This window comes from Cebus imitator, unplaced genomic scaffold, assembly GCF_001604975.1.
Source record: "Cebus imitator isolate Cc_AM_T3 unplaced genomic scaffold, Cebus_imitator-1.0 Scaffold29, whole genome shotgun sequence".
Taxonomy (NCBI): domain Eukaryota; kingdom Metazoa; phylum Chordata; class Mammalia; order Primates; family Cebidae; genus Cebus; species Cebus imitator.
The window spans coordinates 10694352-10719889 of NW_016107344.1; the positions used below are offsets into that span (position 1 = coordinate 10694352).

At 37.4% G+C, this 25538-nt stretch overlaps 1 protein-coding gene across 9 annotated transcripts in view; it reads right to left on the reverse strand.

Moving 5' to 3' along the window:
* TBC1D4 (TBC1 domain family member 4) overlaps window positions 1-25538 on the reverse strand; it is a 178210-nt gene that overhangs the window by 10073 nt on the left and 142599 nt on the right. For 3 of the 9 annotated variants that reach the window (XM_037736805.1, XM_037736806.1, XM_037736807.1), the window contains 6 exons: window positions 24914-24937; window positions 17378-17538; window positions 14664-14874; window positions 11031-11191; window positions 6604-6762; window positions 3068-3312 (listed from right to left, as the gene is read on the reverse strand). In XM_037736805.1, the coding sequence (XP_037592733.1) occupies window positions 3068-3312; window positions 6604-6762; window positions 11031-11191; window positions 14664-14874; window positions 17378-17538; window positions 24914-24937 (961 nt within the window). Of the gene's footprint in view, window positions 1-3067; window positions 3313-6603; window positions 6763-11030; window positions 11192-14663; window positions 14875-17344; window positions 17539-20659; window positions 20842-24913; window positions 24938-25538 lie in introns of those variants that run through there. The other 6 variants (XM_017523647.1, XM_017523646.1, XM_017523645.1 and 3 more) reach the window with 5 other exon arrangements.

Below are 25538 nucleotides of genomic sequence, written 5' to 3' on the forward strand. Positions count from 1 at the left end.
AAAAAAAAAATCATGCATTTCCTTTAGACCATTTACATTGTAGAAACCAGAAATTCTGAGCATCTGTCAGAAGAATAATCAGTATTTTGGTAAGCACAAAAATCAAAAGTGTCTAATTGGCAGCATAAAAAGAAAGCACATCATCAAAAACACACTGTTCCTGTTCACTTGCGATTATACAAAGAAGCAATACTTCAACATTTAATTTTTTTTAAAGAGAATCCTATTCCCCCTCCCCCTGCCCTACATTCTCAACTGGAGGTTAAGAGGGTTTCTTCCATCAAGAGATATTTGGGCAAATAAGAACACAATTCAGGTTTCCTTCAAAGAAAGCTTTAATGATAAAATTCTATTTGCTAAGAACAAATAATTCTTCAATTCTACCGTATAGATACCAAGGCAAACCTTCAGATTAAAGAGCTGTAACTGGAGGAGGAAAGAAGCAGAGAGAGAGAGACAAGGGTAGCGGAGAGGAGATGAAGAAAAGGGGAGACCAAAGGCTTCAGAGGAAGAGACATAACGCCTTTAACACGGAAAGCAGCAGACACAAATGTGAGGAGATATAGATATTTCAAGTTGAAAAAGACCTCAACCCCCACATTTTACAGATAAGGTAACTGAAGTAGAGAGCCTGGAGTACCTGAGCCACCAACAGAGAAGCAAGAAATCAGAAATCTTACGGAGTGAGTCCAAGGCCACTGCAAGAGGCATTTCAGCACACTTCCAAACATCCTGCTGGCTAGGCCCAGACACTATCTCCTGCTCCAGATGTTGGAAAAGTGTTATATTTCACTTTAAAAAGCAAAAGGACCCATTTTCCCAGAATAAAGTCCCCAATACTGTGGCCTACAGCAATGCTGTCACCAAAGATTTTTAAACACCTGCATCTTTAAAATTATAGACATAAAATATTTCTTGGCCCTTACAGGCCATATTAAATAAATGCATAAATCCCATTTACATGAATTTTTGTAACGTCAAATTGATGAAGAATTTTTAAGCTGAAAACTCTTTGTATTTTTAAACTGATACCTATATCTGTTTACCTATGGACCCAAATTAAACACTACTCATAGGTACTTTCCTGTATCTTGGAAATTCTAATAATAGCTACCAAATTGTTATTTCTGAAAATCTGAATTACTTAATTCCTTACAAGGTCATCGATTCCTATCTGATATTGAGATACAGGTGGCTGGGTGCGGTGGCTCACACCTATAATCCCATCTCTTTGGGAGACTGAGGTGGGTGGATCAGGAGTTTGAGACAAGCCTGGCCAACATAGTAAAATCCCATCTCCACTAAAAATACAAAAAATTAGCAGGGCATGGTGGTGCATGCCTGTAATCCCAGCTACTCAGGAGGCTGAGGCAGGAGAATCGCTTGAATCCAGGAAGCAGAGGTTGCAGTGAGCCAAGATCATGCCACCACTCTAGCCTGGGCGACAGAGCAAGATACTGTCTCAAAAAACAAAATAAAACAAAACAAAAGATACAAATAAACTGTTTAGAAATTTTTAAAAAACCTTCCACATTATTTGACTTGTTAAACCTATGAATAGTCATCAACAAGGAATCAAATCATATGAACTCACACCAGAAAACCTAATGTTGATAGCAAAGCCCTATCTACCCAGCCAAAATGTTACCGTGAGAAAGTAAAGAAAAATGGAATTCTTTATCTCCATTCACACTCTCAAAAAATATCAGTTAGTATAATGCTCAGAGTAAAAACACAATTATTTTTTGTTATGTATTGGCAATTGAGATTAAATTAAAGCCAAAACTCATCTCTGGGAACCAGGAAAAACACTATATTTTAAAAGTGTCTTCAAAGTATTACTTCTTATCTAAAGCATAATATTATGATGAACTGGGAGTCATGCATATTTCATTTCAAGGGAGGAAAAACCTGAAAATCCTCTTTAAAATCTTCTTTTATAGTTTTACATTTGTAACCACTGAAAACTTTAAATTGCCAGGCAGTGATTGTTTGAGATAAATTTCTATAGACAAAATTTTAACTGCTTATTAGCAACCAACCCACTTAGTGAAGTGATAAACTAGGAGAGCAATGTGTAAAAACAGGGAGTCTGAAGTAAGCTAAAGACAGCAGTGGCAGTTAATACCCCACTCAAAATAACTGAAAAATCTTAATGGTGCTACTTCAGAGCCTGCTAAGAACAGACTCAATGGCTCACGGCTATAATCCCAACACTCTGGGAGGCTGAGGTGTGCAGATCACCTGAGGTCAGCAGTTTAAGACCTGCCTGCCCAACATGGTGAAACCCCGTCTCTACTAGAAATACAAAAAAAAATTAGCCAGGCATGGTGGCACCTGCTAGTAATCCCAGCTACTCAGGAGGCTGAGGCAGGAGAATCGCTTTAACCCGGGAGGAGGAGATTGCAGTGAGTTGAGATCACACCACAGCACTCCAGCCTGAGTGTCAAAGCAGGACTCCATCACACACTCACACATACACACACACACACACATACACACATACACACACACAAGCAGACTGAAAAAGCACCACTGGCTTTCACATGTTTTCCTCTATAAAGGCCTATCTTACATGAAGATAAAAGAGAGGAGATATGATAAGTTCACAAGGAACCATAACATGATATCTGCTATTTGTGCACTCACAGGTAAAAGGATAAAGACATTTTCACATTGTAAACAAAAGATCTATGAGCCTTTTCAATTGACAAGTGGAGGAAAAATGAATAAAGAATGCTTGATACCGCTTGATACCTTCTCCATGTAACCCATAGACTTAGGGCATACATTGGGTCCTCATCACCTTCCTTTCTTCCTTAAATTACTTATTTACTCACTTCAGGAATTTTATGGAAAAGGTTTCCTGCCTACAGGCCTCATACACTTAGAAGTTTACCTACATAGCAAATCCCACACTAAGTGAATTAAAACTTGCCCCAATATTTACCCAAGTTCTAAGACACTGGGTCTAAATTTCTTTAAATCTGAACTGTCATAATTGAGAAGAGGGCCAAGATTTCTGGTAATAGTCTCACACCTTCCTTGGGGAGGACAAGTGCCTCACCTGCAGTGACATCATGTCAGGTCTGTACTGCTTGCGGAAGCCGAGGTCATACATGAGGAATTTCAGCATTTCAAAGGCTTGCTCTTCACTCATGTGCAGAAGCAGGACTCCAGCCACAAAGCTGATCCCCTGACAGTAACCCACTTCTTTGTCCAGCAAAGAATAGGCTTTCAGGAGGTTAAACAGCGATAGCTGCCCTGCCCCAAGCTGTACTGAAAAGTAAGGGTGAGTAGGAAATGTCCTTCCTGCAGAGGAAAAGAAGAAAAAGAGTTTTTGAAATGTCCTCATTCCTTGAAGACCACAGTGAAATCGCAATTCAGTGACCTCCAAGAATAAATCAACACTCTTGCCCAAACCAGTGAGAGTTGCTTCAAGTTGCCATGTAAGGTCTCTCTCTCTTATCCCCAGTCCTGTCAGGCTACCATAAAATCTTCACACATATTATATGGGAGGAAATATTTTATGCTAACCAGTACTTCTTTCTAGCACACACACACACACACACACACACACACACACACAATTAAATAAAAATCTACAAACTGATGACATACTCAGGAGAGATACCAAAAAAATGAAAAATAAAATTTATTCTGACTATAAAGCAAGGTAAATTCTAAATTCATATAAAGACTACCTTCTAAATGAAACCAGAAGTCTAGAAGAGATGTTATTTAAAAGAAAATCTTTGTAGTCTATAAAGATTTGTTTCTGCTGGTCTTGTAATATGACACTGGAGAGACTTTTTGGGTTTGTTTGGCTTTACATTCAGACCATCATTCAGAAGAAAACTTCTTTTTCAAATATCTTTTGCTCTCTGCTCTTAAGATACCTCCATGCGCCATTTAAACCACTTTTCTCTTTTCAATATCAAAAAATATCAAGGAAACCATAAGGGTCATTTTCAAATAAATTCTCCTCTAAAATTTACTTTTTGGTATAAAATTCCCACAGAGACACTCGAGCTGGCAATGTGAGTCCTGTATCACTAAATGGGGAGTTCTATATACTGAAACAAGCCCATCTTCACACTCAAGCTGTGTATACTGGTATGGGACATTTCTAGTTCCACAAAAATCAAGAGAGATGTTAGCTTCCTTGTGAAATGATTACTCATGTCAGTTAGAACTTGCAAAAGTGCCAGACTTTAAAATGTTTTCTCCCACATATGCTTAAAAGTGATTTCCCCCCCGCCAGGAACCAGTAAGATTAATTCTGCAGAGCCAGTAAGAGGAAGATACAAGAAAATAACAATTGCATGCCCAAGAAACACAGATGACTACAGGTAGAGCCAAATAAGCAATTTTTTAAATTATGGTTTTACTTTCTCACTTAAATCCAGAATCTACAAAGAAGTCAAACAGATTTACAAGAAAAAAACAAGCCCATTCAAAAGTGGGCGAAGGATATGAACAGACACTTTACAAAAGAAGACATATATGAGGCCAACAAACATACGAAAAAATGCTCATCATCACTGGTCATTAGAGAAATGCAAATCAAAACTACATTGAGATACCATCTCACGCCAGTTAGAATGGCAAACATTAAACAATCTGGAGACAACGGATGCTGGAGAGGATGTGGAGAAATAGGAACACTTTTACACTGTTGGTGGGAGTGTAAATTAGTTCAACCATTGTGGAAGACAGTGTGGCGATTCCTCAAGGACATAGAAATAGAAATTCCATTTGACCCAGCAATCCCATTACTGGGTATATATCCAAAGGATTATAAATCGTTCTATTATAAGGGCACATGCACACCAATGTTCACTGCGGCACTGTACAATAGCAAAGACTTTGAACCAACCCAAATGCCCATTGATGATTGACTGGACAAGGAAAATGTGGCACATATATACCATGGAATACTATGCAGCCATCAAAAACAATGAGTTCATGCCCTTTGTAGGGACATGGATGAACCTGGAAACCATCATTCTTAGCAAACTGACACAAGAACAGAAAATCAAACACCGCATGTTCTCACTCATAGGTGGGTGTTGAACAATGAGAACACATGGACACAGGAAGGGGAGCATCACACACTGGGGCCTGTGGGGGCGGGGATAGGGGAGAGACAGCAGGGAGTGGAAAGTTGGGGAAGGATAACATGGGGAGAAATGCCAGATATAAGTGATGGGAGGAAGGCAGCAAACCACACTGCCATGTGTGTACCTATGCAACAATCTTACATGTTCTTCACATGTACCCCAAAATCTAAAGTGCAATTTTAAAAACTTTTTTACTAAAGAAAACTATAAATACTCTTTCTATCCATTAACTTGATTCTAGCTCCATTTATATCTGACTGTAATGTGATCTCATTCTCTCTCTTTGATAGGATATCATGACTAACCCTGATTGTATCACCAATTTATGGTCAGAGAACCACAGATTTGCTTGGGAACACAGGGATTGCTTTGTTCAATGTCCCCACTTAGTAGAGAGGATTGATACTCAGAAGCAAGGTAACACGTCTAAGACCACAATTAGTGGCACAATCAGCACAAAAACTCAAGCTTTCAGTTTCTCTGTAAAGTCCCTTTTTAATTCTGCTGGGCTCAAAAAAATAATTAACTGAGCTGGGTCCTTTCCCAGCAAGAGCCATCTGTCACCCAAAAGGAATGGTAAAACTAGAGTTTGGCTAGTGATTTTTCATATGCCCTGCTATAAGATGACCCCACACATGAGGTAATCTTGTATTTTTCCAAATGGGCTCAAATAACGTTGTCTGGCCACCTCAGCTATATCAATTTTTAGAAGTACAAATAAAATGGTCAAATGCCAATGTATAATATTTAATATAATAATGTAGATATTTTAAAATAATAAAGTATGTTAGGCTAGAGAAAAATGAAAGACAATAAAATTGTTAAAAATCAAAGCATTTTTATTTCTATAAGTTATTTGAAATTCGGCATTTAAAAAGACTGCTTTATGATCTGTCACTGGAAATTCTCCCCCAGGTCATGAGTACCCATTCCTACACTACTACGGCAACTAATTTTTCACTCACCCTATAGGTGTACGGTCATAATTTCCACCAACACAACTTATTGTGGTGCTTTTTAAAGTGATATACAAAGGATTGTTTTCAGCAATGTGGGCTATCTAGCACACCTTCACTAAATTTTTTGGTCCCCCTTTTAACCTATTCTAGGCTATTTCAAAACCAGCATTGATTAAGATACACCCATCTGCCCTAAAAAGTCAGTTATTCAAAATGCAGTAACTGAGAGCACTCTATCATATAACCTTTATAATAATTTAAATATAAGATGGTTCCCTTTGCAGAGGCAAAGTTTTGGGGTGAAAACTTCATTTAACACACAGGCATTTATGGGATCGTCAGTCAAGTAGAAGGCCAACTTGCCCTCAGTGAAGGACAAAGTTAGCGGCTCTGTACATGCCAACAGGTACTCTTCATCAACACCAAGAACAAACAAAAACAAAAAAAAAAAAAAAAAAAAAAACTCAACAGAAGGACCAGCTGTTTACTTTTGTAAATTATAATCCACGTGACAAACATACCTAAATCCACGAGAATCGCGTGCTGCTGCGCAGTGAGCTGCTTCAAAAGCTCCTTATAGGATATGTCGGGAGGCTGCTGCTTATTAGGCAATCTGTGTCTGAGGCGGTACTGTAAAGCCAGGAACTGCCAAATTTCTCCTCGTCGACTTTTGGGAACTCCTACAGTCAAGGAGATAAATACGCAAGCCCTTGGTCTCTAGAATGAAGCTGCTAGATCCCAGTTGATTCGCTATGTAAACAGGCAGCTGTACATTGCACGCCACCCTAAGACCACACAATAGGATTGACAGAAGCATATTTTGGCAAGCTTAATCCTATAGCTCCTGATGTCTAGCAAAAGAAAACCCTCACCCAAGACTTACCATAATGACAGACTTAACAATAACATCACCTATCACTGACTGAGCATTAATATAACATTTATGGAGGGTACCTAGCTATTAAGTACATGCACTCAGAAGATGACTCGACTATAAGGTAGGCAATTACTATTAGGCCTACTTTATAGACAGAAAGCTGAGGCAGAAAGAGATTAAGTAATTGTCCCAAATTCACATGGCTAGGAAGTAGCAGTTTAGAATTAGAACTCCAGAAGTCTGGTTTCGGAGGCCAAATCCTGAAATCCCAAAGTGTGTTACTGCCTATTTTCACCCTTTATTTGGCTTGAGGATAGCAACAAATGCTAATCCTTTTTTACAACACTAAATATTTGCCAACAAGTAACTTTATAACACAGAATCAAACAGCATACTTATGTGGGCATTAAAAATGCAACAATAGGCCGGGAGTGGTGGCTCACACCTGTAATCTCAGCACATTGGGAGTCCAAGGCGGCTGGATCACTTGAGACAGGAGTTCCTTACCAGCCTGGCCAACATGGTGAAACCCTGTCTCTATGAAAAATATAAAAATTAGTGGGCATGGTGGCATGCGCCATGTAATCCTGGCTACTTGGGAGGCGGAGGCAGGAGAATCACTTGAATCTGGGGTATGGAGGTTGCAGTGAGCCGAGACTGCGCCATTGCACTCCAGCTTCGGAGACAGAATAAGACTCTGTCTCAAATAATAATAGTAATAAAAGTAGTAAACAATAAAGCATAACTGACATGCTCCAGAACATCATTTGGGCTTTGAGAAAAAAATGATTAGCACAGGTAATGAAACATTATTATGCTTGAACACCAAAATGTATCACCAGCAGTTCAAGGATGCTATGACTGTTTTTTTCATGACAAGGGACATGAAGTAAGCACTGGGAGGGACAGAATTCAATTCTGCACAGTGCAGCCAACTTTATTTTACTCACTACGAGTTTTCAGTTTGGACAGATCGAATCTGCAATGGGTTCCTTTGCTCCAGCTGGTTAAGGAAAGGCTTAATGGCCGTAATCTCTTCTGACTGAATGCCACAGTTTGCACAAGCTGAAAGTATTCTTGTCAGACAGGTGAAACCAAGGCTCGCTGGCATGATTTATAAGGCCTTCATGAGTTCCAAACTACCTTTTTAAGTCCCATTACTTCCCAGTCCCTGCTGTATACTAGACGCTTGTGGTCATTTTCATTCCTCTAGTTTTTGCTCCCACTATTGCCTTTATGGAATTTCAACCTCCCACACTTGACTACCCATTACATGTCTACTCATCTCTCAAGAATGAGCTTGAGTGTCACGTTTTCTGTTGAAGCTCTCCCTAACATATCGAGATGTAATCAGTCCCTTTTCACATACTATTTGACTCATACTACAGCATTGCCATATTAGATTACAGTTAGCTCTATGTCTCTTTTCCCTACTTAAATGGTCCTTGAGAATAGCAAGCATATTTTCATCTCCATATGATAAAATCCAAGAATACATCTTGCTGCTCATACATTTGTTGAATGAATGAATGAATGACAACTAGAAAATGATATTTTTAGAAGGTAACTATCAGCCCATTAAATGAATCACTGATAACCTGAGTGGGCAGTTTTATTATCCATCCAATAATGTATGTACAAAAAGTAACTTCACTCCAGTTAAACAAACATTTCTTGAGCATCCAGTATATAGCAGAGAATAAAGCAAGGCAGTCAGGATACCTCATCGTTGAGTGATAAAGAAACCCATTCTCAGGAAAATCATCTCATTCATTCATTTGTCCATTCATTCAGTAAATAATGAGTGCAAGATATTGTCTTAGGTGCCAGGCGTGCAGTGGTGGGGTAAGAAAAACATTAAACAAATATATACATAAATATTAAATTATAAACTATGATTAAGTATAATTATGAAAGAGAATGATAAAGGACAATGAATTGATTTTGGTGGGGTGGCAGGGCTGGTGCTCTGAGGAAATGGTATTTGAGAGACCTGAGGGACAACAGAATGCTCCAGGCTTGGAACATAGGTGGCAGTCACTCCAGAATACCACATGAATGCCCTGAGATGGACGGAGGAAAGAGGAGTGAGAAGAGGATGGGATGGAAAGAAAGGGATATGGGAAATGAGGATGTAGAAAGGTAAGAAAGATGGAGAGTAGAGAGGGCTGGAACATTCCATGCAAGAAATAGCATAGGGCAGATCAGCACTCAAAGTATTATAGTTCAGTGTCTCCAGAGCACACAATACAAGGTAAGGAGAGACAAAAAATTAGATCAGAGAGGTGGAAGGAGAGATTATAGAAGAATGATATGGTTTGGCTGGGTCCCCACCCAAATCTCATCTTGAATTTTAGCTCCCATAATTCCCAGGTTTTATAGGAGGGACCTGGTGGGACATAATTGAATCAAAGGGGCAGTTCCCCCCATACTGTTCTCGTGGTAGTGAGTGAGTCTCATGAAATCGGATGGGTTTTTAAGGAGAAACCCCTTTCACTGGGTTCTCATTTTCTCTCGTCTGCCTCTATGTAAGACATGCCTTTTGCCTTCCACCATGAATCTGAGACCTCCCCAACCAGGTGGAACTGTGAATCCAATAAGCCTCTATTTTTTTTTTTAATTGTACTTTAGATTCTGGGGTACATGTGCAGATCATGCAGGATTGTTGCAAAGTTACATACATGGCAAGGTGTAAACCTCTTTTTCTTTAGAAATTACTCAGTCTTGGGGATGTCTATAACAGCAGCATAAAAATTGACTAATACAAAGGCCTTGGGCACAGGGCCAAGAAGTTTAAACTGTATCCAATAAGAAATGGGAACGGCCAGGAGCGGTGGCTCATGCCTGCAATCCCAGCACTTTGGGAGGCCAAGGCAGGTGGATCACAAGGTCAGGAGTTCGAGATCAGCCTAGCCAATATGGTGAAACCCTGTCTCTATTAAAAATACAAAAATTAGCTGGGCATGGTGGTGGGTGCCTGTAGTCCTAAGCTACTCAGGAGGCTGGGGCAGGTAAATTGTTTGAACCTGGGAGGCAGAGGTTGAGTCTCGGCGACAGAGCGAGAGACTCTGTCTCAAAAAAGAAGAAAAGAAAAGAAATGGAAAGATAGGCACTCCTAAAACATCTTTGAAAGTCATGCCAAAGAATGGTGTTATCTGTATCTCACAGACATTCTGTTAACCACTACAGTGTCTCCCAAATAAAAGATTCAATGAAAATCTTTAGCATTTCCTTATCTTCAAGGATAAAGAACACTATATTAAGCTTGTCAATGTGGCAGCTTTCAAAATAAATCTTACCTTAATTTAAATTTAACTGTGCAACAGTCTCACACGTTAGCACAGGCTTTTAAAACAACATTTATTATAGGATTTCTCTGGGTATTTTGGAATTTTTATTTTACACCCACAGTTTATGCAGGCCATGGAAATTCTAATTTTAACATATTTAATCTGAGTCACAGAAATTGCAACTAAAAATTGACTTATTAGCTTTATTTTTAAATTTAAACTTCTTAAATATCAGGCATCTTATATGGCATAGCAGCAATAAAAGAATAAATGCAATATAATGGCTAAATAAAAGGAACTTCTCCAAAATTAGTGAAGAAATGAATGGATGAAAGAAAACTGATTGATTACTTAACCAGAATATAAATCTACATGTATAAATACATAAAAGTATATATACACATTCATGTAAATATACACATATATGTAAACAATTACTTCTGACCGAATGATGAAATGAGTCAGTTTAAAGGACTGAATTATTAATATTTTTATGGCAGTGATCAAAGATTTGTATCAATGCATGCACTTCCTCCTTGGTATATACCACCACCAAGCTGAAAATAGCTGGTGGAAGTAAGCAAAAAAAAACAATAGAAAAGGTTTGTGTTACCTCCTCAGAGACAGTCACTAAACTACAGGAAGAAACAAATTACTTTTTTTTAATAAGCAAAACAAAAGGACAAAATAACATCTGAACTCCACAAATCAAACAACAACAACAAAAATCCCCCAGGCTTTTCTTTAAAAAAAAAAAGATTATTGAGATTATCCAAAATACCTTCTTTAAGAAGAGTATGAATATCTTCCATATCACATCTGATTTTAGCTCTGCAGTTTAACAACTTCTTATCCCAGGTTATGAAGACCTCTTTCTGACACACACCAACTTCTTCATAGTCTAATTTAACTTTTCTGGACTGGAGTTCATCTCTGCTTGCTAAGGAAGAAAGAGAGAATTTACGTGAGACCAATGTGTTTTTAAAATGCAAAATTTTAAACATTTGATTGCATTTGTAAAACCATACCAAATGACTTTCAGGAATTAACTGGTAATCTATTCTTAAAAAGAAAATTTAAAACAAACTGAGAATACATGAAAGGGATTTCAAGCTTTGAGTCATTTCATGTGGAAAAAAAAATGAGGAATAATCTCCTAAGGAGGTTTCACTCTGTATCTTACATACAGTAACTCTGCTGAGCATAAAAAGCTGATCATTCTATAATTTTCCATTTCTTGACAAATGTGACAGATAGACTTGGAAATGATACCTCATATCATCTTAAATGCCATGAAAGTGTTAATATTTTATATGTGCCAAGGTGAGAAGACAAGGACTTGATTTGAAAAATCTATAACCATGATAAAACAAAGTATTCTTATAACTGCTTCTGGAGTTATCCACACTGCTCTTAATAACTAATAAAGCTAGCTTATGCATTCCTCTGTTTGTTATTTTCTCTTTCTTTTGTTTTTGCTTTTGTTTTTTAGAGACAGGTTCTCACTCTGTACCCCAAGCCGGAATGCACTGGTGCAATCATAGGTCAGTGCAGCCTCAACCTCCTAAGCCCCCATCTCCCTCCTGGGTAGCTGGGACTACAGGCATGTGCCACTATGCTTGGCTAACTTGACAAATTTTTTGTAATGATGGGATCTCTTGATGTTGCCCATGCTAGTCTTAAACTGCTGGCCTCAAGGAATCCTTCTACCTCACCCTCCCAAAGAGCTGGGTTACCAGGTGTGAGCCACTGCACCCAGCCTTCCTGCGTTCATTTGTAATAAACTTAAAAAGAAAATTTCCTTTCACTGAAGTTTACGCTAACTCAACTTTTTAAATAATATAGAATTATCTCTAATTTGACGATCTAACATACATGCCCAGAGCTCATTAAAAGCAATGTCTATAAAAGCAATCAGTATCTTGATTTGGTCTTTATCGTGACCAATTAATTTCAAAAGAGAAGGAAGAACAGACACAAGCGTATTATTTCTTCTCTTCATTAGGATCCCAGTGGACAGGAATGTCTCAGAGCAATCAGTATTCACGCATGCTCACAGTGCTCGGCCACCTTACCTCCTGAAACACAAATCTGTGTCATGCATCCCAAGTCCTCGACAGCACAAAAACAATAGCAGAATGAAAGTTACTCTTTACTATGTTTGAAACCATTTCGAAAGACTTAAAATATCTTAAACTATTATTCAAGCAAGGCAGTAAAAATTCCTACTTAAAAGTCCAGACATAATCTAAAGATAAATTGCAGCACAAAACTATTCCTTCTGGATACCACAGATGGCTTTCTAACCCTGTTTAACTTGGGTGTTTGGCTATTTGCTTTATATTTCTCTGATAACCAAATAATTTTTTAAAAGGCATGGGTTTATTAAGGCTAAAAACAAATATACTCCTATATATAACTTTACTAATTATTTTCTTCACAATGGACAAAACGTAATACTTCCTTAGAGTTCTTCTCTAATCTTCTCTAGATTATTGTGCATTTAAAATAATCATAAACTTAAGTGCCAGCCACACACGCTGAGGATAAAATGGTGAGTAGGGGGAGTTACTATCTGCCCTTAACTGTTTAACTAGAAAAGACTAAAGAACTATCAAGAAATAATTATCCATTGGTTAGAATTTTCATAGGTTAAACTGTTTTTTAAGCAGAGAAACTGAGAACCGATAAAGATTTCTGAGAATACATTCTAAATGTCACCTCCTTTCTTATCCTCTAAAATCTTATAGTATAACTGACCTCAGAATACACATGTAGCCATTTATGTTAGAACATTCGTTTCTTTATATTAACACACATAGCTGAGAAATACTGTGGGGTACTGGGGAAAGCCCGAGAACCAGGATGAATAAACCTGAGTTTTGGTACTTGCTCTGCCAGTATGTCACTATCTAACCTTAGGTTAATTCCCTACCTTCCCCAAGCCAGTCACCACTTCTGCTGTAGAATGAAGAATCTAGCTAAGTAATCTCTAAGGCTATTTCTACTTCAAATAGCCTATGATTCTGAAACTATCTTTTGATATTTAATATCAGATTTTATTTGTACATACTCCCAAGCAAAATATAGTTTAATGCATTAAATTTTTTGAGGAAATGATGACCATCTTCTTCTTTCAACCTCTTTATTTGAGTTAGTTTAAGATATAACGACTTGCTTACAAATATGAATTCAATTTCTTTTGAAGCCTTTGAAACCTCCAGTGGGCATACCATTTATCACACCAAACATTTAAAATTATGTCAATGACAATTAATAGCATTTTTATTTAAAAGAAAAGAAGATGTATTTCCAAAGGATATTAAAATCCTATGTACTTTTTCATTATGCTAACAGCAATTTTTTAAAATGTGCTCTTGCAAACCATATATTGTTCAAATAAAACCTTGAATTGAATCACAGGTGTAGTAACAGGAACCTTAAGGTAGATGATAAAACTCAGAAATGTGGACTACCTGTACTAAAAAAGCTTTATGAAAGACAATATAATAAAAGCAAGTGAGAGAAATACCTAAATTTTACTTGTGCCAATAATCTTAAAAGTCAAATGACCACTTATGTTAAATCTTTCATCTTTCATTTTACAAATACAAAAATGAGGCCCTTTCAGGTTAGCTGATTTTCCCAAAATGATGACATTTATGCATTTTTTTGGATTTTTGAGCAACTCTTTGCATGTGGTTCTATCAGTACTGGAGTAAATTATATAATAATTCTTTCAAAGGCTGCAAAACACATTCCAAAGCATTTGGTAATCATAAACTTAGTAATAAAGTACCTCAAACAGCACAAAAGCTATTATAAATTATTTGATTCTAAATGTAATGATTTGAATGTAATTTTGTTAAACAGAACATTTATAAAGCATTAACAAAAATAGGAACAGATTTGGCTTAATAACAGGTCATTATAATTAAATAGTTAAATTGAATACAGTGTAAGTAGAATTTATTTGAAGTGGACATATTTCTCCCGTTATGAATGTAATTAACCTGAAACGTCAAAATCACATTAAAAAAATTGCTTTCTCATATTTAAGGATTTTTTAGAAGTGACACTAAAATAATAAACTTTTAGTCACTTCAAATAGATTGACTCTCTATTATCTACATTCTATTTTACCTAAATATACTCTAAGGGTTTCTAATGTCTTAAATTTATTTAAAATGCAAACCCATTTAAAGCAAAACCCCAAATATCTGAAGCTGATCTCTCCCATGTTATAACTACCTCAAAAAATGGAAATCAACAATTATAATCAGTATATATTCATCTTACAGTGAGCTTACAGTCCAAAAATGAGTGCGGCTGGTACGTAGTGGGAGAGAAAGGTAGGTTTAACCTACACCCTTAAATCACAGCATCATAGCATTTAGTCTGTTAGAATGGCTAACCTTCAAGTTTTTGGTTTTCTTTTTCCATTCGAAGCAGCAAGATTTGTTGGTGTATAGCTTTTCTCCACAAACTCCTCAGTTCTTTTGATTTCTTTCTTTCTTCAATCTTTTCTGGGTCATCCTCCCCAGACAGGAATATAACCAGCGGTTCCTCCTCCATGGTTGGAGAGAGAGGGGACAGTGGCAGCAGCTCGCTCCTGTCCAATCCATCTGCAGAGAAGAACACAGTGAGAGGCATTCCTTAGCAGTAACCGAGACAACACAAGTTTCCCATCTGATCTTCTACACTTAAAAATGTCAAAAGCTGCTTTCCCTATAACAAAGTTTCTGGAACTAATATTTAAGTAAATTCACTAGACTGAATTCCCCTTCTGGATTTCCCTGTCATGATGAAACAAAAGTACAGACCATTTCACCACTTCTTCTTTCTACCCAAAGAGCTCTGTAAGATAGGTGCCCCCAAACCAACTTGCCTTTCCTGAGTCCAGCACTTCTGCAATTTACTTATGTATATTCTCTGGCTGTGAGGAACAAGAAGTGGGTAGCTATCAGTGATCTCCAAAGGTGTACCTCAATCATGAAAATCTGTTAGAAGCACAGCCACTGAGCGATGCTGGGCCTCTCCTGGCCAAGCACAACACTCCCTCTACTCGCTTCTCCTGCAACACTTTTTTCTTTTTCAACTTTTATTTTAGGTTCAGGGGTCCATGTGCAGGTTTGCTACATGGGTGAATTATGTTGTGACTCTGGGGTACAATGTACAAACGACTTCATCACCCAGGTAGTGAGCAGAGTACCTGATAAGTCGTTTTTCAATCCTCCTCCTCCTCCCACACTCCACCCTCACAGGGCTCCCAGTGTCTAATGTTCCCTTCTTTGTTTCCATGTGTACTCAGTGTTTCGCTCCTACTTATAAGTGAGAGCATGCAGTATTGGGTTTTCTGCTCCTGTGTTAATTCTTAGGATAATGGCCTCCAGCTGCGTCCATGCTGCTCTAAAGAACATGATTTCATTCTTTTTCATGGCTGCGTAGTATTCCACGTGCAACACTCTCTTAACAGGCTGCTCATTCCTTCCCTTCCTTCCAGGCCATCCTCCATACTACTACCAGTGAGTTTCATGTTAACAACTAGGAGCACATCTCTTAAGACATTTCAATGGTTGTTTATTTCCCAAGAACAAACTGCGACTAGTGTTTAAGTCCCTTCGGATTCTGGTCTCCACTAAGACTTCCTGCCTGATATCTCAGTCTCCCATTCTCTGTACCCATCATGCTGAGTTTCTCATGATTCTCTCATCTGCAAAGTTCACTCCAGTGACTCCAGAGCCTCGTCATTCCTACTTTCTGAAGCATAGCTCTTCTAGTAACAAGTTTAAATAAATACCTAATTGTTCTGTGAAGCTTTTCCTGACCACCTCAGACAGAGTTAGCTTCATCTTTAGTAATACCAGTTATTTTCTTGTTTTCTTCTTTTTTCTTTTTTTTATTCACTGACCTCTGCCTCTACTCTTATCATTTACTTCCATATGTTTTATTGCTGTTGTTTTTAAATTTTAATATCTGGCTCCTTTACTAGCTTTTTGAGTTAAACACTCAGTACAACTAATTTTTGTCCTTCTTGGTTTTATGTTAATACACTCATGGCATTTAACTGCTCCCTAGATTCATTTCAACACGTAAGGCTCTAATCATCAAATTTTCTTCCTTCTAGTTTCTAAGAGTAGTTTTCTATTCCCATTTTAGTTGTCTTCTAATCCTTGGTTTCTTTCTTTTTTTGGCATTGTGGTCAGAGAATATTCATAAATGATCATGATTATCTGGATTTCAAAAAGATTTACTTAAACATCTTTGTGGACAGGTACATAATTACATTTCATGAATGTTCCAAGTGTACCAAAAATGAATGAGTTTTCTCTATAGGAGGTGAACTCCTATATAAATATAGGTCAAGTTTATTTGCTTGTGTTACTCAAATGTTATCTATATTTAATTTCTAGAGAGAAATATGTTAAAATCTCCTGTGGGAGCTATTAATTTAGTGATTTCACTCCAGCATTCTTTTAGGTGTTATTTTCTAGCTCTTACATCATTATGTGTGTTTTCATGATTGTTCAATCTTTTTGTTTGCCTCTTTGGATGCTTTTGCTTTAATAAGTCAATTGCTTGAAGAGAGCTACCTGTGGTCTCTTTTGCTTGGTATTTGCATAGCGTATTTATTGTTCAATATTTATATGTCACTTTGTTTTGTGTGCAGCTCTTATAAAAGACTATGTTGCTTTTCTAATAATAAAAGATCTTTGGAAGCCAAGATGGGATGACTGCTTGTGCCCAGGAGTTCAAGGCTACAGTGAGCCATGATTGTACCACTGCAACCCCAGCCTGGGCAACAGGGCAAGGCCCCATCTCAAGAAGAAGGAAAAAAAAAAAAAACAGAAAAAGAAAATGGACATACAACTTCTTTCCTAGCATGATCATAGTTCCCTCAACAAGTACAGGTTTTTGGAAACTCTCTCACTCATTCATTCATTGAACAAGCAAGTGCTGAATATCTAATGTTTTCTAATGATACCTGAAAGGGAAACCACTGTATTACACACAGAAAGTTGTTTCTACAGTGTAATCACTTAAATCTCTTTATACACAGCATTTGCATTCCATTAGCTAATTTCTGACACTCACAAGGAGCAGTTCCTTAGGGAGTACCACACAGACCTTGCTCCTGCATTGCTGAGGGAGATTTATTCATGGGAGAAGCAACCCTGAGGAAAATGCGCTGTCGCCAGGAGATCCTGCGAGGAGTGACAGAGGTTCCACCCACACTTAGGGACTCATTGCTGCAGGAAGACGAGGTCCTTTTCCTCCCTTCTCCATCACTGCAGAAAGCAAACAAATGAATCACTTGTAAGGTGAGCTGCCCATCATGGCACTTCACAACCAACTGGTAGCACAAGCCATTCACAAGTTCTGCCACGGACAAGCAAAAGCCACAGGCAACATGGAGCGATGCGTCACCAGGCACACTGTCACACAGGCCACCACATTTTGGGGAAACTGCAATCTAGGCCACAGCCCAGTCATGAGAAGCTCCCCTGTTTCTACTCATTCCTTAGCAGCCAACCAGTCCTAGTTCTGATCTGACGAACGGAAGCACTTGTAAGGAGGAGTACAGGTGGCTTAAGTCATGAACTCATGCTTTGCTAAGGAAATAACATGTATTTAGCTTATTCGAAACAAGGTAAATATTCCATAAAAGGCTCACGAAGAGCTTTTGTTAGAGCTCCTATAGAACAGGTCAACAAAGACTGTTTCTAATGGCCTATGACTCTTAAGATCTGTCTTCTAATTGTCAGCTACCAATCGCTGGATTGTCGCAAAAGATAAACTGAATATAGGCAGAAGAGTCAACCTTGGGATTATTGTTAGGTGACATACTAAGAAAAAACTAGGGTCAAATAAGATTGGATAGCGTAGTTAAAATATAGATCTTATGGTTTTATTGATTTATTTATTTTGTAAGATAAGGTCTCATTTTTTCACCCAGGCTAGAATGCAGTGGTGAGATCATAGCTCATTGCAGCCTCGACTTCCCAGGCTCAAGAGATCCTCCTGCCTCAGCCTCCAGAGCAGCTGGGACTACAGGTATACATCACCACACCTGGCTATTTAAAAAAATTCTTCATAGAAACAGGTCCCACTGTGTTCCCCAGTCTGGTCTCAAACTCCTGGGCTCAAGCAATTCTCCTGCCTCAGCTCCCAAAGTGCTGGGATTAAAGGCATGAGGTACCACACCCAGACTGTTAAAAAAAATGTAAACAGATTTCTTTATAGCAGAACTGGTTAGAGACTGTTAATACACTGGCATGCACTGTGCCTCTCCAACAGGGAAATAGTGTATAGAAATTCCCCAATTTATTGAAATTAATTGACTCTAGAATCACCTCCCTCAATTTTTGGGGGACAGGGAGTGGTGTCACATCATGCCATATTAGTGCATGTGAAAATGGTCCTCTACTCTAAAAATTTCATTTCCTAGAAAAGACCACTCTGAGTTACACCAGACCTAACTGCAAAAAAGGTCAGTGTGACTCAAAATTATTTTTGAGGCCAACTATGCTGCTGGAAGACCTCACAATAATTGTTGCTGTTAGTGGCAGGACTATCTTACACTTTTAAGTTTCACAGTCTGAGTTTGCCTGAGAGAATGATGAGGATACCAATATTTACAAGTGGTGATACCAGCAAATGAAGGTATAAGACTTTTGATGGAATCAAAAGGAGAGTTCTGAGGTCAGAAATAAAGCTGATCCAGACGAGCCACTCTCAGATACTCAAAGGAACTCAATAGTGTTGAGGCAATTCATAGTGAGAAGGACAATTCAGCATCTGCCTATCATCTCTCTCTTTTTTTTTTTTTTTAAATTGAGACAGAGTTTCGCTCTTGTTACCCAGGCTGGAGTGCAATGGTGCGATCTCGGCTCACCACAACCTCCGCCTCCTGGGTTCAAGCAATTCTCCTGCCTCAGCCTCCTGAGTAGCTGGAACTACAGGCATGCGCCACCATGCCCAGCTAATTTTTGTATTTTTAGTAGAGACGGGGTTTCACCATGTTGACCAGGATGGTCTCGATCTCTTGACCTCATGATCCACCCACCTCGGCCTCCCAAAGTCCTGGGATTACAGGCGTAGCCACCGCGCCCGGCCCCTATCATCTCTTTATTTGCTCAGGTAATTCAGTCAGTTCTAGTCTGGATCTATTTTATGGAAACATTACTTCTGGAATAGCTAAATTAAAGTCGAAAAAAAAGAGTTCTGAGCTGCTATGTAGACAGCAAGTATAATAATGTAATACTTTAGAAAGTACAGTACTTGATACATATATCTCAATATAGTCCAACTAGTTATTATGTATCCAGGATAACATTATAACCCTAATATGGGTCCACTGTTCAAAACTCCCTGAGACAGTGGCAGTGCCATGGTTCACCGCCTGTAAACCCAGCACTTTGGGAGGCCGAGGCAGGTGGATCACCTGAGGCCAGGAGTTCAAGACCAGCATGACCAACATGGTGAAACCCTGTCTCTACTAAAAATAGAAAAAAAAAAAAAAATTAGCCAGGCGTGGTGGCGGTACCTGTCATCCCAGCTACTCAGGAGGTTAAGGCACAAGAATCACTTGAACCCGGGAGGTAGAGGTTATAGTGTGCCGAGAATCTACCACTGCACTTTAGCCTGGGTGACAGAGCGAGACTCCGTCTCAAAATAAAATGAAATTCTGAAAAACAAAAACAAAAACAAAAAAAAAACTCCCTGAGGCTGGGCATGGTGGCTCATGCCTATAATCCCAGCACTTTGGGAGGCCGAGGCAGGCAGATCATTTCAGGTCAGGAGTTTGAGAACAACCTGGCCAATATGGCAAAACCCTCTCTCTACTAAAAACTCAAAAATTAGCCAGGTGTGGCTAATTATACAACTGTAATCCCAGCTACTCAGGAGGCTGAGGTGGGAGAATCACTTGAACCTGGGAGGCAGAGGTTGCAATGGGCCAAGATCACACCACTGCACTCCTGCCTAAGCAACGGGGTGAGGCTCTGTCGCAAAAAAACAAAACAACAAAGCTTCCTGAAATATTGAATATATATATATATATTTGCCTTTGCCTTTATTTGCACTTTAGAAAACATTAATGCAAGTATTTCCCTTTTAAAAAATGATTCAAATGTTCTGTATATAATTACATCCCAATAAATACTGCTGAAGTACTCGTACTTTCATTTTTATAACATGATCTTGCTTGCAGTTATTTGCCAAATGCCCAGTTCATAGGAATATTTATAGCTTCTAGTGTAGTAATGAGCAAATAATAAGCACTCAATAAATATCCACTGAATAAAATAATATTTTGTAAAACTAAATGAAACATTAACTCAGCAGGTTAAGTGAAATAGACAAAAATATTGGCTAGGCTAACATGTCAGGAATAAATAAAAGATCTACCTTCTTAAAACCCTTTATTGGGAGTCCTGACTTTAAGTCCTTTTGGCAGAAAGCTCTAATAGCTTTGTTTCTTGAATGTATGCTCTGAACTGTTGATGGCACTGGTAGGTATAGACCACGACCATGCTTTCAATAAAAAACAAAAAGCATATTTTTTCTAGTAAATGTTATTTCATTCCTACATAAAAGCATCTAATTTATAATTTAAGCTTTGAAAGCTAAATGAAATCCTTATGTAAATGCACTTGTTTTCAATGCCCCACGTGACAAAAGTTAACAAATATTAATTTCTCTTGACTTTTAAAGTGCTCCAACAGAGCTGACCAAATCAAAGGATTCTGAAGTGTTTATATTTTAATGCTGGAATTAATACGGCTTTTAACAATCACCTTCCAATTCACTGCTAATGACATATCAAGTGTTTAGAAGGCACTAAAAATAAAACTGGGTTGTACCCATATCAGTTTCATGATTGCCTATAAAATACAAGGTTTGGGGGGGGAATATGTTATAAAAGAGGCGCATACGGTATTTACATTAGCCCACAGATATGTATTTGGAAATTTCATAAATCTAAAATTTTAAATCCTATCATATAAATAAACTGCCCAATGACAAATTTTTCACCCATGTCTAGAATTTAATGACTAGTGATAAGCCAAAAAATTAGCAGTCAATATAGAAGATAATAATACACTGAAAAGAAGAACTTACATAACATACCACTGACCCTTTACCTTGTACTAAAAATCGACATCTTGAAAAAGCAGTTGGTTGCTGAGATATGGCAAAAGCAGCTCTGCTTTTAATAAGAGAAGATCTGTATTCAGAAGTCAAGTTCCCAATAAAGGTTTAAGCAGTCAGTGCAATTATGTAACTTACAGTAGTTTCCTGTTTGATTTACATTTAGTCAGCAATCTGCCATTCTTAAGGTGGCAACTGCAAGAATCAAAACCACATGAAACACTGCATCAAAATTCCTATAACCCAACTTAAAGACTACACTGGGATGGGGGCAGGGAGTTTAATTCTTTTGGTTTGTTTGTTTTTTATTACAACATTAGTTATCACACTAACGTCTCCTTTAATTAAACTTAGGTAAGCAAGCATAATGTGTCTACGTTTTGAGTAAAAATAAAAACAAGACAACATGTGTTTACCATAACAATAATAAAGCTAAGCCTCTCAGAAAGCACTTACTTCATGCCGGGTATCAATTGTTCTAAACATTTTACAAGTATGAATTAATTTCATCCCCAAAGCAACCTTACAAGGTAGGTGTCATTACTACTTCCATTTTTAGTGACAATACTAAAATAGAAAGAGGCTAAGTAACTTGCCCACAGTCACATGGATAATAAAGTGAAGGAGCCAGGATTCAATCCTAGGCGGTCCAGAATCCAGACACTAGGCACTGCAGCTTATCCTGCCAGTGTAAATACTCTTTGCATTCATTTTGAACAAAGCGCTATAGGACCCCAGAAACAAAGCTGTCGGGAACCCCAGGATCCTTTGCATTTCGGGTGAAAAATTAAGTCTCCAGTTAGCACTAAGCCTCTTGGTTGGGTATCTCTCTTTCCAGTTTTTAATGGGTTAATTTCATAACAGCAGAGAAAAACTTCAGAGTACAATTAGGTGCTCATTTATGTAAATGTCTCATTTCCTTTTCCTTGCTTTGAAATAATTACATTCCAAAAATGTATATACTTTTTATTGTAAATAGGAGGACCAAATGAAAAACACCTTAATTATACATACACTGGTATTTTAATTATCTTTACATTTTTAAAATGATGAAACAAATTATAACCATTCCCTTATGTTTCCATAAAATCTTTTTCCTTCTTCTTTTGTATTTGGGAATCTAAACATGTGTATTATAAAACTGCTTCCCAAGTGACATATTCAGGAAAAGTATTCTGTACCAGCGCCACCTCTCAGAAATTCTCAAAGTTAAAAATAAATATCTAGGAAGGAAATACATCTTGGAAAACTTCCACCCATTTTTGATTGGTATACTGCATATATGCTCTCTCTTATTACTCACCAATTAATTAAGAACCACAATTCATGAACACAAATTAAGACTTTATATGGGGAGAAAATATCCCATATTACATGTATCCCCCAGTATAGGGTAGGAAAACTATTTCCGAGTCCTTTGTATACAGCATCCATCAAATGCTTTGGCTATAATATGAACTTGTCAAGGCTTCAATTTAACCTTTATCACATCCTTGAACAAGCAATTATAGCCTTTACCAGATCAACTCTTAAATTAATATCATATTTCTTATTTTAACACAGAATTGTAAAGCCTACTTGCCTGCTTTAAAAAGAATTAATTCACTGACTTGTACAGAATGAAGGTGCTCTAATGGCCACTCATAGAGACTCAACTTTAAGAAGAATGGAGTCAGATTTTACTTCCTGCCAGGGCAACATAGATACACTTTGCACAAAGGTAAACTCTTCTGTCAGGACCAGTCTTACAAAGGTGGTGTTCTGCTGATCGGCAACCTGCCTCCTATCCCCCAGCCCTCTGGCAGCCAGCTGACACTCCCAGCATCTGCACTTCAGCCTGAGTGACACAGCAAGACTCTATCTCTAAAGGTCCAAATAAATAACTACACACTGGCTAAATCTACATCTAAATCACAATGAATTACAACATAAGATAGGTATCGAAACTTGATTAATGTGATAGCAACTATTGAACAGAAAGCAGAAAAAGCCTTCTCTTTGTAAGCCTTAAGAAAGGCTAAGTGGAAGAATATAGGAATGAAACCGTATTTTTTCTAAAGGATCCACAGTACAATTTAACTCATAATTGCATCAGGTGCACTACAGTTTATATAGGTTCTGGCTTTCAACTGCATACATGTCTGTTATCATATGGAAAATCTTTACTAATTAAATAAAATTGAGATTAACCTATTCTAGTGGAAATCAATATATAGTATTTGACCTATGAGTCAAAAGAGATATATTAGTCAGTGGAACAACACGTAGATAAAAGAAGGAGAAGAACAAAGAGTTTTATTTCCTAAACTCCACACAGTGCCGATTTTAAGAAAAGAAGTTTAGCATATAGGAATTTAAAACATCTCTGGGTATCTCATATGTTTATTTATATCCTGATTACCTAAGCTGAAAAAAAAATCAAGTAAAATATAAAACCTCTTTGGGGTTCAATCTAACCATGTGTAAAATAAGGATATCGTAGGCTAGATTATCTCTAAAGTAATAAACAGACCTAATTCCATACCTGTAGCAAAACCTAAAAGGGCACAAGACAGAACTAACATTTCCATTAGGCTTTTAAGAATAGATAAGAAGTATTATTTAAATGGTCTTACACCTAACTATGACTGACACTTGCTAATTACAAATCTCAAAAAAAGTCACTTTCTAATCTTATCATTGTTGCCCAAATAATTTTCTGAGGATTTTATCTCCTTGAACATCTCATTCTAGTGCAATACTTAATATTATATTTTTACAGTAGCTACATAAACATCTAAATAGTGGCCCCAAATAGGAAGATGAGCATGCATCTTTTTCACTGGGCTCATGATAAGAGCAACACGTAGAAACTGGAATAAAGCAGAGGACAGTATTTGCACTGGTTGTTCAGCAGTGATTCTGCATGTTTATCAAAACAAAAGCATGTGAGTCAAGAGATGTCATCACAGATGTGGTCACACTTCCATAATAAGGAACTAGGTGTTTTCTGTGTCCAGACAAATGGGAGATCTGAATGGCTTTAGCAGTGTCCCAAAGTGACCAACGTGATAGGAATTTAGGTGAACAGAATAGATTAATTCTCTTCAGTTGAAAAGCAGATTCAATTTTGGAAGTATGTTTCTTTTAGGATGCTCATTTCTGCATCTTCTCAGCATTTGGAATAAACTCCACTTAGGTACATATGTACCCCTTAACTAGCAAATTCACTTCTATTAATTTAAAATTAAAATTAGGCTTTGGTTGAAGGCCACAGCACAGCTTTAAGGAAATTTCAGCATGGAATAGAGTAGAAACAGGATTTCTGTTTGCAATCAACATTTTACATAGTAATTCATGGTCTCTGATTAAAACAAGGGTCACATTTTCCCTACTATATAGACCTCAGAGCACTCAGAAAGATGGCATGCATTCAGAAGACAAACAAAACTGCTTTTTAAACTAATGATGATGTTCAGTTGGAAGAATTTGTGAATTTTTTTAAATGAAAATATTTAGACCTCTAATCACCTTGATTCTGAAGCAGTGTCCTGTCTAGTACAACAGGAAAACAAGGAATGGAATTAGCACACACAGAGAGATATGTCCAAATCAGGATTCAGAATAAAAGGCATTCCCGTAAATCATCAATAAGTCATGGTATGGTTACTTCAATAATGAACCACAATAAATAATTACACTATTTTTTTTTCACAGAATAAAGAGAAATATAAAACAAAAACTTTACCACAAAGTACTTTATCATCAAAGATTTTATTTTCCTATTGAAAAGTTTTATAAGTAAATAGAAATCATAGCTATCATTTACTTTTTTGACTGTCATTTACTTCTGAGCAATGAATTTCAATATAAATAATTTTTTAAGTATAGGCTTAAAACCTGAGAAGCAATTATAACAAGTAACAAATATGCCTGTGATAATAATACTTAATAAACAGATGTTATAAAAATATACCATATCATCATGTAGAATTACAGTTTAGCTACTAAACAATGAAATAACATTAAACTTTAAAAAATTAATTCACGGTAAGGTTAAAAAAAATACACCCATTCCCTCTCCTCTATCATTTCAGTTACGTGCAAAAAAACCTACTAACCAACTATTAAAAAGATCTTGGCTCCTTTTTCTCAG